Source organism: Pteropus vampyrus, unplaced genomic scaffold (genome assembly GCF_000151845.1).
Source record: "Pteropus vampyrus isolate Shadow unplaced genomic scaffold, Pvam_2.0 Scaffold150, whole genome shotgun sequence".
In the NCBI taxonomy this organism is placed as follows: Eukaryota; Metazoa; Chordata; class Mammalia; order Chiroptera; family Pteropodidae; genus Pteropus; species Pteropus vampyrus.
In genome coordinates, this window is record NW_011888931.1 from 3,991,038 (window position 1) to 4,005,985 (window position 14,948).

The 14,948-nt window shown below is 37.6% G+C and overlaps 1 protein-coding gene across 3 annotated transcripts in view; it reads left to right on the forward strand.

Annotated features, from left to right (window-relative positions):
- Window positions 1–2,346: 2,346 nt before the first annotated feature.
- ANKRD26 (ankyrin repeat domain 26) overlaps window positions 2,347–14,948 on the forward strand; it is a 72,065-nt gene continuing 59,463 nt past the window's right edge. For 2 of the 3 annotated variants that reach the window (XM_011369514.2, XM_023536173.1), the window contains exons 1-5: window positions 2,348–2,785; window positions 5,257–5,371; window positions 5,533–5,706; window positions 9,925–10,031; window positions 13,508–13,578. In XM_011369514.2, coding sequence (XP_011367816.1) covers window positions 2,535–2,785; window positions 5,257–5,371; window positions 5,533–5,706; window positions 9,925–10,031; window positions 13,508–13,578 — 718 coding nt within the window. In that variant the 5' untranslated portion in view covers window positions 2,348–2,534. Of the gene's footprint in view, window positions 2,786–5,256; window positions 5,372–5,532; window positions 5,707–9,924; window positions 10,032–13,507; window positions 13,579–14,948 lie in introns of all 3 variants that reach the window. The other variant, XM_011369515.2, reaches the window with a different exon arrangement.

The window sequence follows — 14,948 nt, forward strand, 5'->3', positions numbered from 1 at the left end:
TGGAGGAGGCACATGTTTGGAGATCATAGTTGAAACCATCCATACACCAAAACCACTTGGTCTAGCTAAGCCGGATAGACCTGATAAATTTTTGTTGTTGTTTTGTTTGTTTTCATTCATTGTTATTTAACCAATGAAGCTGGTTCCTCATCAGGGACCCCAGCACTCTGCAGAGCCGTGTACGTACATTCCAGCAGCAATTTCTGCTGAAGGTCCAGACACTTGGCTTCTGAGTTGCTAATTTTGAACAATTTGTTGTCAAATTATTCAACTGACAAAGAACAAAATGTCATTAAATGGCCTCTGAAGACTAAATACCTAAACTAATATCTATGCATTTATCTTGCTGTAAAACATGGCTGCTAAACTTTCAAATTTTGCTGGCGCATCTTGTGCAATGGTGGTTTCTGTAACTTTTATTTTTGTTAATTCTTGAAATCATTAGCAAATTTAATAGGAACCTGGTGAGTCTTGGGTTAGCCGGTTTTACGTTAGCTGTTGTTGCGGGCCTACTGTTGCTCCTGCTTCCTTCGGCTTCACCCACCATACCAGTTGGAATGACTGGACCAAGTACTACATTAAAAGGAGCTTCTGTATACACTCACCTGTTTATACCAGTTTCTATAAAGCATGAAGTCAATATATTTTGCCTTTCTAATAAATGGAATAAAGATAGAAAGACAGGAGTTGCTGACAGAGAAGGATGGAAGCAAGAGGAAATGAGTATTTAGATTTTAAGTTTGTAAGAACTTAATGTGACACAAGCACGGAGCACAAGAGGCTTCATAATGGTGCAGATGATAACATTACACAAGGTCAGTAAGATGATTAGATATAAGACTGGGGACTCTGGATAGATACGGCAAAAGAACAGAGAATATTAAAGGAAATAAAAAAGTTGGATCTCCCTGTTAGCTAATTACTAAAAAATTTGGCGAATGGGATTTGAGGAAAAAATAGCTATGTTATATGTTAAATTTTTTTCGCAATTATTTTACCCTATAATAAAAACAGCTCCTCTTGTTTACATTTTACTTAATTTTTTTCACTCTGCATCATATTATTCTTCAGTATTACATCTTTCTGGTGACATCTTTACCATTATGTTTGTGCCTTCCAGAAACTGTTAACTCCTCCTTCTGTTACAAAATTATAGCTTAAAAAAGTTTTTCAGTCAGGCTGTCAAATGAGTACACAGATATCAAAACAATCATCATTTACAAATTATAATGGAAATATATACCACGGCAATAAAAAATGAAAAATCCCAGATATAAATATATCAAGAAGTGAGCAAGATTCACATAAGGGAAAAAAGTACCAAAAGATAATGAGGGACATGAAATAAGACAAATAAATTGAGAGACAATAACATGTATCTGGATACACTGACTCGAGATTGATTCTCAGTTAAAATTAATTCCAACCTAATTAAAAAATCTCACTAACTTTTTTTTTTTTAATCTTGTAATACTGATTAACAATTCATCTCAAATAATTTTGAGGGAAACATTGCCAGGAGAGTACTAACAAGGAAGACTAAGGAGGGGAAACTTTGGAACTGTAACAAATTTTAAAATAAATTTTATAAAGAGGTTAAAATAGTGGAGTCCTAATGCAAGAAGCAGCAGATCATTCAATGGAAGAGAAAACCCAGAAAAAGAAAAAAACATAGCTGAGAACTTAATGAACAATGAAGTGACATTTTAAACTAGGTGAGAAGGTTTGCTGCATGCGAATGGCCATTTTTAAAAGTTTTTTAAATGTTATACCATGCTCCAAAATAAAAAATGGATTGAATAAAGATTTAATTGGGGGATATAAAAGTAAAGAAAACGTAAACGTAAGGCTGGGCCACAGGGTAAGGTTAGGAGGGAGCGGGAAATGCGTTTTCACTTTATTTGGAATACGTGCGTTGGTTTCTCCTAAGTTTGCACTTGTAGGTGCATACTGCCACAGTCTCTGCATCTACTAAATACCGTGGCCACTGGCTGGGGCCCAGAGGAATGTGGAAGAGGCATAAACTGAAGGACAGGAAGATTTAAAGGATTTTTGAGGGGAATTCTCTGTGGGACAAGACCTTCTGTGGCTTGAATTTCCACACCACTCTAGCCCCAAGCTAGGCAGAGACCGCCTGTACACTGGGAGGAGTCTAAGTTTCACAAACGTTGTATCACATCCACCGATTTCCAAGGGAAACCAGCGCCGCCCACAAGCAACTGCTGAGATTTGAGCTGTCTAGGCCTCGCACATGCGCTTTGGGTACCCTTGGGAGGGGGGGGGGGTTGGCGGGCTTGCTTGCGCACGCGCAGTGACAGCACCCTCTGCTACACGCAGGCGCACTTGTGTTTAGCAGTACTGCTTGGTTACAATCCTGCGCTGAAAGAATTCCCAAAGGCTGTAGCTACCCTGCTGGATACTGTGGCGGGATGCGATTGGCTTATCTGGAAGCGAGTGTTGAGCTCCGGGGGCATGAACAACCATCAGGGTGCTGAGGTGCCTCTGCAGCCCCTGGGCTCTCCGTAGACTCAGCTATGAAGAAGATTTTTGGCTTTGGGAGTCGGAAGGGCGAGTCGCCCTTGGGCTCCTTAACCAGCCGCCAGAGGACCGGCGTGGGTGTCAGGCCTGAGACTGGTAATAGAGTCACCTTGGGGCCCGGGTACCACATCCGAGACAAAGATCTTGGAAAGATCCACAAAGCTGCCAGCGTGGGCAACGTCCGAAAAGTGCAGCGGATTCTATTGCTCCGTTTAAATGGCCTGAATGATAGAGACAGGATGAACAGGTAATAGGACTGTGATAGGGACTGTGAGGCCAGTGGCCCTGGGCGGGCCTGGGGTCGGGGTGCAGACCTGAGAGAAGAGCTCACCTGCCAGGGCACAGCTAGGTGGAGCCCAGCCCTCCCGTCACAGTGGGCGCTGGGCTGTCTCCCCTCCTGAGGTTCCGCCCCGTAGCACCTCGGTGGTGGGGACCTTACCTGGGGTCTTAGTGCTCAGGCCAACTTTATGAGCAGCAGTAAAGAAAACTTTAAGACTCACTCATAATTCCTTTTATAAAGCACTTTAGTGACAATTTTAAAGTGATTAAATATCAATAATAGAAACAAAATTAAGTATATACAGCATTTAATTTTTGATGTTTACATTTTTATAGTGTAATGTTATATACTATTGAAAAGTGCATAATGGGAAAAGCAGTTCTCATAATAGATCAATTTGTGGGGTAAAAATTCTTCGGATAAAATCCACGATCTATTTTATATAAGTATACACCTATCTATATATTCTTTATTGGGACCTTAAAAGGGAACTTTGAAGGGAGAAGATGCCTGTCGTCTTAAGTAGGGAGACTCATTTTCTCAAAATGTGTGCTCTTCCTGTATTTATCGATTTTCCATAAACCAACTAAAACTATGGTTTTAAAAATTTTGAGTTACACATGCTGTTTATCTTTTAATGTTGTGATGAAATTAAGAAAAAATTTGTATAGTAGACAAAATTTGCCCTTTAGATATGAATATGTACTATAAATTTCCACTACTTATAATTTACAAATAGCTGAAAAGACAGATAAATTATTGGAACAGAACAGAAAATGCCCAAACACCCAAATATATGTAGGACTTTAGAACTTGATACTTGTGACATTTCATGCCTTTTATACATTTTTTTATGTTCTCAAATTCTGGAGATTGAGCAATGTAAAAAATTAAAACTCTGTATCAAAAGATAATATTAACAAAATAAAAGAAAATGTTTTTGCAAAATATTTACAATGTATGTATATCAGAGAAAAAGTATATCTTCATTTTACAGAGAAGTCTTTGAAATCAAAAGAAAAAACTCATTTGAAATTGGACAAGTACTTTTGTATATATCTACATGTGATCAATGGACATAGGAAAAAATAGTATTCCTGGTATGAAAAGAAATTTAAGTTAAAAGAGGAATGAAATACCATTTCCATCTACAAAGTTTGTGAAGATGAGGAGCCATTGTACTTACATTGCTGCTAATTTATTTTATTTATTTATTTTTTAAAATTAATTTATTTTTTATTATGATAACATTGGTTAATGAAATCCAGTAATTTTCAAATGTACTTATATTACTGTTTAAAGTTTAAATTGCCTTTGACTTTTAAAATAGGCAATTTGGTGATAAATACTCCATTTAAAAAATATATCTGGAGATAGAAAATTGTAAAAGATAACCTGTATCTGTCCTTTTGAAAATGTATAAAATATTAACTAATAATAACGATCCTTGGAAATACTTGATTTTCGTACAATCTCTAAATTTAAATATTGAGTAAAAAGCCATCCCTATTCATTTGAATCCTGTGTTTCCTTTCATGTAAGGTTTCTTGAAAAACAAATTAAGAATTACTTTTTAAAAAGTCTTTTTGTTTTGTTATGGTATTTTATTCCTCTTTCCCCACAATGCTTTTGAGAAATAAAACTTATTTAAATGCCAACCATATGACTAGAACTGCAATCAGTCTGTTGTATGAACCATTATTTCATTTAATGTAAGACCTCATGGATGATGTGAGGCTCAGTATTTTATGTACCAATGGAAAATTTTTTTAAATACCAATTATAATTGTAAGATAGTCTGAATTATAAATTGCATTTCACTGACAGAAATGTTAAAATGTAAGAAAGTAAGCATCTTAGAATCACTGAAATACTGTGTTCTTTCTAATCCTCAAGACATCTGCAAAATAGGCATAATATAATTTTACTTAGTTGAAATATTATCTTCGTAAAATCATAATAGTAATAATTATAGTAGTATTACCTTACAATTATTGAGCTGTTGTGTGTGTGTGTGTGTGTGTGTGTGTGTGTGTGTGTGTTGTGTTGTGTTAGGAGCTGTAGTACACACTTTGCCTAGATTCTCATTTAAGCAAACAGTGGTGTCCTGTGAGATAAGTACTATTTTTATCCCCATTGTGTTGATGAGGAAATTGATGAGGCACAGAAGGGCTCAGTGATAGCTCATAAGTGACAGTTAAAATAGGGTCAAAGCCAGGTTGAGTTGGATCCCCAGGTCATGCTCTCTCTGTTCACAGGGGCACCGCTGTCATTAATGAGGTGATAGAAGCTAATAAATATTGTACTTTATTCAGAAGAAAACTAAATATTTGTTTTGAAGGCAAAGGAATAGCATTTAATGTTTACAATTACATGAATAACTATATGTTTTGAGACAGTGCACTCCAATTTCCTAAAATGTACTCTCATTTTTATAGGACTGCTCTACATTTGGCCTGTGCCAACGGCCATCCAGAAGTGGTAACTCTCCTGGCAGACCGAAAATGTCAGCTTAACCTCTGTGACAACGAAAATAGGACAGCTCTGATTAAGGTGCAGAGACCCAACTCTGTCAACATGCGATGGATTTGATTTAATTATGGAGAGCAGAAATGAATTTGTCTTATTTAACTATAACTAATTGGTGAAACTTGTAGAATGTTTACTTTGAATTCCTAACATTTACAGTCTACTTTTTGTCATAATACTGACAGGCCGTACAATGCCAGGAGGAGGAATGTGCAACTATTCTGCTGGAACATGGTGCCGATCCAAATATAATGGACACTGATGGCAACACGGCTCTGCACTATGCTGTCACTGGTCAGAATATGAACATAGCAGCAAAGCTGCTTTTATATAAGGCCGATACTGAAGCAAGGAACAAGGTATAGATCAACTAAATTTATTTACAAAATATTTGAAATACGTGTTTTTTTTTTTAGCCACAAGCATTGTATTTCTAATATATTTACTACATATTATTCATCAGACCCTGTCACCATGGAAAGAACGCCAAAGCCAAATCAGGGAGGGCTGGAGAGACGTGATGTCCTCGGAAAGGGCCAAACTCGGTCTCCCAGCTACCGCGCTTCCTCCCCAGAAGGAAGGACTTACTGTTAGTGCCTGGGAGCCAGTGGTAGCCTCAGAGCCAGCAAAGGACTGAAGGCCTGGGGGAAGTGAAGCAATTGTGGGCGGCTGGCTGCTGTGCAGGCAGGGGCCTAGGAAATGGGTTCCTCTGGGCATGGGGGAGAGGAGGAATGGAGACCTAGCCCCCAGCACGGGGAGCTGGGTGAGTACAAGTGGGAAGGAGAAGCAGCAGGACACAGGCTGTGTACACTCCAAGACCCAAGTTTCTGAAGATTGGGGCAAGAGGGCAGGTCATGTCTGGACCTCCAGCAAGGGCATTCACTTGTGCTCATAGCCACTCTGCCAGCCATAGCACCTTGGGGTCTTTCACCTCACAGTGTAGCTCCTGCTCAGCCTCCCAGAGCTTATCTGCGGGGTTGTAGTTGTACAGGGGGCGAGTGATAACAAAGCAGTCACCTGCTTTTGCTTCTGGATACACTTTACCAATGGCCACTGCAACCCCAACAGGAAGGCCCTCGATTGACACAGTCAACTTTACATCTTGAGAAGCTCAAGCAATCCCTGAATGACAGTGTTTTGAAAGAACTTAATTTTCTAAGATTTCAGTTTACATGATCCTTCTAAAGAAGCAGAAGAGGGTACAGCTCTCTTTCATGTACTTACGGCAAATATTTGTGCAAACAACATTTGTCAAAGGCACAACTTTTCTTTTAAATATATTTTTCCATCCTAGTTTTTTCTTCTAATTAATGTAAAACAACGCAAGAAAGCAAAATTTGCCTTGGAAATAGGCTTTATCTTAAAACTCAAACAAAATAAAAAGCATCTGACAATAGAAATCTTGCTGCTGTTGATAAGTTTCAATATTATAAAAAAGTGATTCATATTAAAGTGGCTTTTCTCTCATTGGCCAAAGTTTATGAGAGAAATGGGATCAGGAAAAGAAAAGAGCAATAAAAAATATGCAGGCCAATTGGAAAATTTGGTAAGCGAGTGGAAATAATAGTAGGTTTTTTATTTTTGTTTCTTTTTCTGTTGGTTTCTGTGTTCAGGTTTCAGGAATAATAATTCTTAGTTTTGGAGAGAGAGCTAGTGAGTTGCAAACTTGCCTCAAGATCAGTTTGAGGAGGTCTCTGAGGCCACCAGATTGGCAGTGAACAGGTGGTGATTAAGTGAGAAAGAAGAGGAAAGGACAAATAACTGACATAATATCCTATTGGCAGAAACAGCTATTGCACTCTGTTCTGAAATCAAGAATGTCATGATGAAGTTTATGGAAAATAAAATTAAGTTACAGTTTGAGTTTATGAGTCCCTTTCCCCTGCCCCGCCCCCCCCCCCCCCACCCCAGCCTCCTCCACTCAGAAAGTTAAGTGCAGTTTTGGTAGGTGTCACGTATCTCTTACACTTTTCTTGGCCGGCATCAAGTGACAGAATTGGCCATGGAGGTGAGAAATAAGACGGAAGTGATTGCTGCACTAGTTCTCAGCTAGAATTGTGCTAGTGCATCACAATCACCTGAGGCACTTAAAAAAATTACAATCTTAGGCTCTTCCCTGAAGTTTTTGACTGAGTGAATCTAATAAGGCGTGGACATGTGTATTTAGAAATATTTCCTCGAGATGCTGATGTAACTCTTGGTTAAGAACTACTGAATGGATAAGTGTAATGCATAAATTCACAGATCTCAGAAACTTCAGAAATGTCCAGAACACTTGGAGTTTGGTAGGAGATACTCCCTCCAGCTCTCTCTTTTCCAACACTATCAGCCTGACTTTGAACTGTCTCTAATTCGGTGCTCCAGAGGTTAAAGGGTGTATCGTTGACCACATCTACTGGCTTAAAAGGGGAACACCTCTTTCCTTTACACTGTCAATCATTCACTGGCTCTCAGAGAACCTTTTGAAACATGAATATATAGAATTGGACCATTTAAGAATTTTGCATTTTTTGCTCATGCTCAGGTCATTACAGTAACACATGTTTACTGCAAGCAGAGTTTTCCTGCAATAATAGTAAATCATAAATGTTCTTTATAGTTGAAGCTGTGTGATAGATGGTCTCAATATGTCTGTTCAATTTATAGAACCCTGGCTTAATCAGGATGGCAGTTTTAAACATCAGGACATCAAAAACCACTAAGTTAGTAATGATGCAGATGGGGATTGTTTGACTAATTGAGTTTCAGCAGTCTTTTGAAATAATTATCCATTTGATTAACAATCTGTGAGAAATAAATACAAATAGATTGTAGTTTAACATGTATTGAAAAAATTCTGAAGTAGGTATATTGATTCTAAATAGTTTTTATTACATGTTGGGGCCCAATATTTCAATAAAACATATGATAATGTATTTGGGCTATAGAGTATATGTGGCCCCTGGATATGTTTGGTTTGCTTCCATAAATTGAATGAACATTTAAAATTTAGGAGACTCATGTAGAAATCTAGATTTCAGTTTCTCTTAAAGAGTCAAACCTGTACCCTTGAGCCCATCGTACTGTTTGGTGTGCTGTGCTGAGGCTGCCCCTTTTGTGTGAGACCTCTGTTCTCTAGTTTGCTGCTGTCTCCATCTAGTTTATTCCCTTACTTGGTCCCGTTTGGATCACTTACTTTGCCTCTATAAGCATTAGAGTTCACGATTCCTGTTTTATAGTACATTTTGGTAAAGATTTCAAGATTTTCAAGGTAGTCTATGTTGATTTATAATTTATATTTTATATTAATCTCTGAGAAATAGGATTGAATTTTTCCAGTAGAATTTATAAGGTTTTTTTTTTTTTAAAACTCTTCTTTATATGTCCTATAAATATCATATTCCTATTGGAATGTCCATAAGTCTTATGTTGTTAATCATGGTATAGTTGGATAGGTTACCTATATTTCAGACTATATTTTTTCTACTCAGCATTGTTCCTTGAAAATACAAGAGATTTAGTAGCTTTGTTTATGCTAAAAATAATCCGTATAGATCACTATTGAAATGTTTATTGATAAGCCATTATATTTTTATTTATGATTTATATTTTTCCCAATATATAAAATAAAGTAGTAATTAAAATGGAAAGAGAAAGTAAAAACCAATTTTAAAAAGGTAGATACGCATTTGGGTCTCAGGATTATCATTATAATTGAGAATAAAATTTCATATTGTGCTTTCTAACAGCTAAGATAAAAAGCTATCTTATAGAAGAAAACCCATGGACCATTTAGTAATATGCAAAGTTGATTTGAAGCCCATGTCTTTTTAATTTAGAGTCCATTTCCTTAGTGACCCTTTCAGAGCAGGGGTGCCTGAAGCTGACACCTGGGATCCATAGCATGAATGGAGGAGAATCTAGCAAGTTTGTATAACCTGGAGAAATCTTCACTTCTTTTGGAAAGCTCTCAAAACTGTATCCTTGAGACTCTAAAATTTCTCAAATGTTAATGTGTTTGCCATAAAAATAGTATTGTCAAATCAGGATTAAGCCAAGTTAAACATTTCTTTAGTCCTAGGCATATAAAACAGGTTTTGTAATATTTTTCAAACACAGGTGATCTTTCTGGGATCTTTCTATTGGAGCGCAGTACTTAACTTCTGGTAAATAGTCCTTGGAAGATGATTTATTAATACTACTCCAGAGACAATCATTTAGGTTAAAGCCTTTACTGCTGTGTTTTAGAGTTTGTAGATACAGAGATAAAGAAAAAAAAAGCCTTGCCCTCATGAAGCTCTTGATTTAGATGGGGAGCAATACGATAACTACCGAATACTACAATAGATACTGTGATAGGAGCCAGGATTCTTGGAATTACTACTGTGAGTTTTGGAGAATGATGTTGCAGTTAATCTTTTGAAGAGGAAGAAAAAATATTTTAAAGAGAAGGAGCAGCAGGAGACAGCTCGGAGGGCTACTTTTTAGTTACTTCCTATACTATATGTTTAAATTCAGATGATCTTTCATAAGTTTTAAAATTCAGTTTAGAAATATATAAATTTATATTATAAATTAGTTTTTTTTTTGTTTTACAGGATGACCTCACACCACTTTTACTTGCTATAAATGAAAACAAACAACAAATGGTGGAGTTTTTAGTAAAAAGAAATGAAAATGTACATGCCGTTGATAAGATGAAAAGGTATAGTTTTTTTATTTTTTTAAAAAAATCTCAGTATTGTTGTAGAATGGTAACAATACTCAAGTCAGAAATATTAATAAGAGGAGGATTAACATATATAGTGAAAAATATCAACATATCATCTGTTTGGTAGAAAAGCAATACTTCTGGCTGGGCAACAGGGAGAACAGTACACTGAGGTATTCATGTTCATATTTATTTATAATATTGATTGGTGCCATTTGTAATTTGATTTCTTTGGTCACATAAATTATCTTAGGAGTTTTATATTACTTTTATTAGTTTTATATATATGAAGTCTAAATTTTAGTTTATGATACAGTATTGAACTTAGTCTCAGTTTTTTTAAACCTCTAATTTGCATACAGTTTTTTTTATAAGATGTATATTAAACAGAAATAAGATTTGATTTTGTCTTTCGGATGACTCTTTGCTTTAAACTGCTTTCTTTGAAGAATACTGGTGGTGTTAGTTTATGCCTAAGTTACTATGAATTATTGCTCCCAGATATAGGTTCATCAGTTTTTACCCTCTATGTCTAGTATAGTTTGATGTTTTTATTTTTAATTGGTATGAGTAGAAGAAATAAAGATAGCTTTAACTGAATAAACTTTTTCTTTAATAAAGACAAGTGAGAGGTGACTGATCAAGAAAAAGAGAGATGGGCTTTCAGTTCACAGAAGACTAGGTGTGATGCCTAGCTTTCCCACATGCCAGGAATATGACCTTGGGAACACATTACTCATCGTCACCAAATATGTGTCTTGATATGAATAGGATAAGAACATATCCTGCAAGAATGGTGTGTGTTAGATTATCCAGCATTTAATTTAGTGCCTAGCACATGCTTATCAGCATCATTAACTCTAGGACTATTATTATTATAATTGTTATTAATATTGTTGTTTTGAGCCTGTCAAATAGTTTTTACTCACCTGACTTCTAGCTGACATTGAGGTACAATATATGAGACTAAAGATGAAAAAGGAATTTCTTCATCTAAATCTTCACTTCAGATAAGTGCCCTCAGCATAGTTTCTTGTCTATTAGAGGACTTAAATTAGCAATTTCTGTATAAACCCTAAGTGGGGCAAGAGGCTTCCTTTTTGTCCCTTCTTTTTAGCTTTGGAGGTAATTTATAAAGATGAACACTTAAACACATAACTGGGCAATTCTACACACACAAGCAAGACATGATCTTGGGAAAATATATCAAATTAGCTGTTTAAATAACTTAATGTCCCTAAGGGTGAAGTTATCTCTCTGTTATTTTAGAACACCCCTCATGCCTGGTGTAAATGATGAACAAGGTGTTAATGTCTTTTCTCAGGATGACTTTGGATGGACTGCAGAAGAACATGCTTTTATTAAAGGTTTTAATTTGTATGTTTTTCATTAAAATGCTAGTTATCTCAAAACTGAGGTTTAAAATAATTTAATTTTTACTTCTTATGTAAAAGGCGAGATGTCATAGTGTGGTTCAGGCACTTTGGGAATGGCAGTGAGTTAATGTTCCTCCTCAGACAGAGACCAAACTAAAGGCTGGACAAATTAGAAATAGCAGTGGGTGAAGATTCATTATCTCAGAACTTTTAAGACCTTTTCTTTAAGGATCATAACGTTATCCATTTCAAGTATAACCCCTCTGCAAAAGATCCAAATAATATCCCATCTCTGGTTTTTCCATGTAGTTATTTTGGGTTAAAATGTTCACTTTAGCAGAAACTTTTGTATTTTCTGGAAGCCGTCATCTGTACTCTCCCCCTTGAATTTTTCAAGAACCTAAGGGGTTCCCTAAATCCAAAGGAGACAATCCTCTCTCACATGTCAGATGGAGACATAAAGAAGGATATGCTAATCATTCTGTTGTGTCCACTGATTGTATTGCTGCACAGTGGCTCCTTGAAACTGGTCCTGGGGTCGTGATTGATCTTTACTCCCAGGTTGCCCTCGCTGATCCAGATGCTTCAGTCTTCATGGTGATCCACACTTGGACTTCAAATTAAAACTTTTTAGATTACACACATGCGCTCTTTTGCTCAGCCACTGTTCCAAACCACCAGCACCCTGTTCTGGCAGTTGGGCATCCTAGCCTTGGGCACACAACCCTTCACCCCACACTCAAAAACCTCTGTAGAGCCACATCTGAGCCCAGACCTTCAGAATACGTTACCCTTTGAGCATTTTGTTTGTGTTTTCTGCTAGCAGATGCTAGTTGGAACCATCTCAAGCTGTCAGGAGGTTCAAATAATGCTGCAGGAGAAGATCAGGCTTTTCTTTATCCCTTGTTAACACATCTGCATCACAAGGCCACTTGATGTCCTGTAGAGCACCTCTTAGGTTGTAGAAGGTCCCATGTTGCCCTCCCAGAGTAGTAGACACCAACTTGTCTAAGATTCCATAATTAAGGTTGGCCCTCAAGTGATCTGTTTTCCAGAATAAAGAAAATCTCCCAAGTGACTTGAATCTACCTTAGGGTTCAAAATATTTACAATTATGCCTCCCATAGAAGCCAGTCAACCGAAAGCTCTGAATATAAAATAGGTTATTTGGCCTTAAGATAGCTCAGCCCCATCCATAACTCATCAATACTCATGTGTAAAAGTAGGGTTTTATCTCAAAGTCAGTTGGGTATGGACAGGGAGATAAAGCATCGTTCTAATAAGATCTATTAGTTCAGAGTTTGAGTAGGTTGAGAAGTGATAGTAGTAGTCCAAGCCAGGTCTTGACTTCTATTAGTTTTCTGCTGTTGGTATGATTAGCTACAGTAGTAGGGGACACTTATGTTATCTCTTTACTGAGGTAATATATTTATAAATATATTTAGTTACAAATTATGTGATAGCTGAGATGCCTTGAATGACAACCCACAAAGAAAGAACAGCTAAGAACCAAAATTAATAACATTTTCTGAAACCTGCAACATCTGAAATTTAGCACCTATGAAAAACAAATATTGGGATTTGTTTGGGATTCCAAAATAGTTTTAACAAATAAAGGCCAAAAACAACTTATTCCATTGCCTTTTTGTTTCTATGAGCATCTTTTTGGTGTATTATCTCCTTTAATCCTCCTCATAACCTTGTAAAATAAGGCAGTAGGATTCCTCTTTTATAGAGGAGGACTTTGAGCCACAGAGAAGTGACTTGTCTGAGAGCAAATAGCTGTTGGTTATAGAGGAAGGACTTCTGAGTTCAAGACACTTTCCATTAAGTTAAGCTAACTCTAATTAATTGACTGAACTCTACTTTCCTCAATTTCGGAGTGGTTAACCCTACCCTTACTTTTTTTTCTCTTTAATCACATGCTTGATAAAAAGTTTGTAGAACTTACAAATTGAATTGTTTGGAGTAATTAAAGTATTAATATTACCTCTGATATCATCTGAAACACTCTAAGAATTTCATATATTTGGTAAATGTTTTTTATTTCAACATAAAGATAGTAATGTTATTTATCACCTTTTTTATACACAGCAATTGCAAACTACCTTCTGATTATAAAGAAGAATGGGGATATAAAAGGTCTTCCCAGAATAGCAATCTAGGTAAGACTTCTAATCGTTACTTACTCTTGGTGGTCCTACCTTAGATAAAGTAAAAGAAAGGAGGTTTTGCATATGAAAGAATAGTGGAAAAAAGCACAGTGTGTAAATTGCATGTATATTTTTTCTTTTTAAATTTCTTTTTAATCTAGCATTGAGAGTTATTATAGAAGTTAATTGTATAGATGTTTCTGTTAAGATGGTAGAGTAGGTACACTCTGTGCTTGTTTCCTGTCACAACCACATTAAAATTACCACTAAACTACAGAACAACCATCATTGGGAGTCACCTGAAATCCTACAACTGGAAACATACACAAAAGGCCAACTAGAGACTGGTCAGAGAGGTGGAGACGTGGATCATGCTGGTCCCAAAGTTGTGTGTGGAGGTTAAAAATCAGGAGGGATATCTCAAGCAGAGATCCCCCTGGAGGAGCGAGGGGTTCCAGCCCCACACTGGGCTTCCCAGCCCAAGGTTCCAGTGCTGGGAAGAGAAGTCCCCACAACTTCTGGCTGTGAAAACCAGTAAAGATTGTCGCTGAGTGAGACAAAGAGCTCCTGGAGTTGCAGGACTTAAAACTCCTATTAAGGGGCCTGTGTGTAAACTTACTTGCTGATGGGCTCTCTTGCTCTGAGCTCCAGTGCTGGGGCAAAAAATTGAAAGGCACCAGGGACATACTGGGAGGAAATGAATTGTCTGGCTTCAAGGCGAGGGCTGGAGGGGAAAACTTCTCCCAGACAGAAGTGCTACTAGTATCCATTGTTCCTTTGTTGAGCTCTCCCTTCTCCTGGCATGCAGATGGAGGTGGTTGCCATATCTGGGCATCCATTAACCTTTCAAACACTGGTTGCCTCACCCTGGTGATTCCCTGAGACCCTGCCCCTCCCAACTTACAGGCCCTCTCAAGCCATTTCCAGTGGCTTTGCTATACAATTGACCTATCTTTGTTCGTGTTACAGACTTTCCTAAAATCTCTGGAAGGTTTGCAAAACCCAAATAAGCAGCATTTGACCTCAGCGTCCTCCATGCTTCTTGCTGAGCAGCCCAAACCCGGCACTGGCAGTAGCCAGCTGCGGTTTGCGAATTGGCCTCTCTAGGTACCTCTAAGCCCAGTACCAGTGATGGTCATCTGCGAATTGCTTGGTGACTCTTGCTTGGTGGCCCCAGGCAGGGCACAGGTGGTGGATGAAGCCCTTCCCAGGAAGCTCTGGGGCCAGCATGCCCAGAGGCTGGCTTCAGACTGAGGTGGAGGACCACTTGGGACTGCATTGGAGGACTACACACACAGGGGTAGACTAGGCAGACACAAGAGCCCTGCTAAATCAAATCCTATTCCTTACAGTTAGCCCCTCACCAACCAGTCCTCACAACC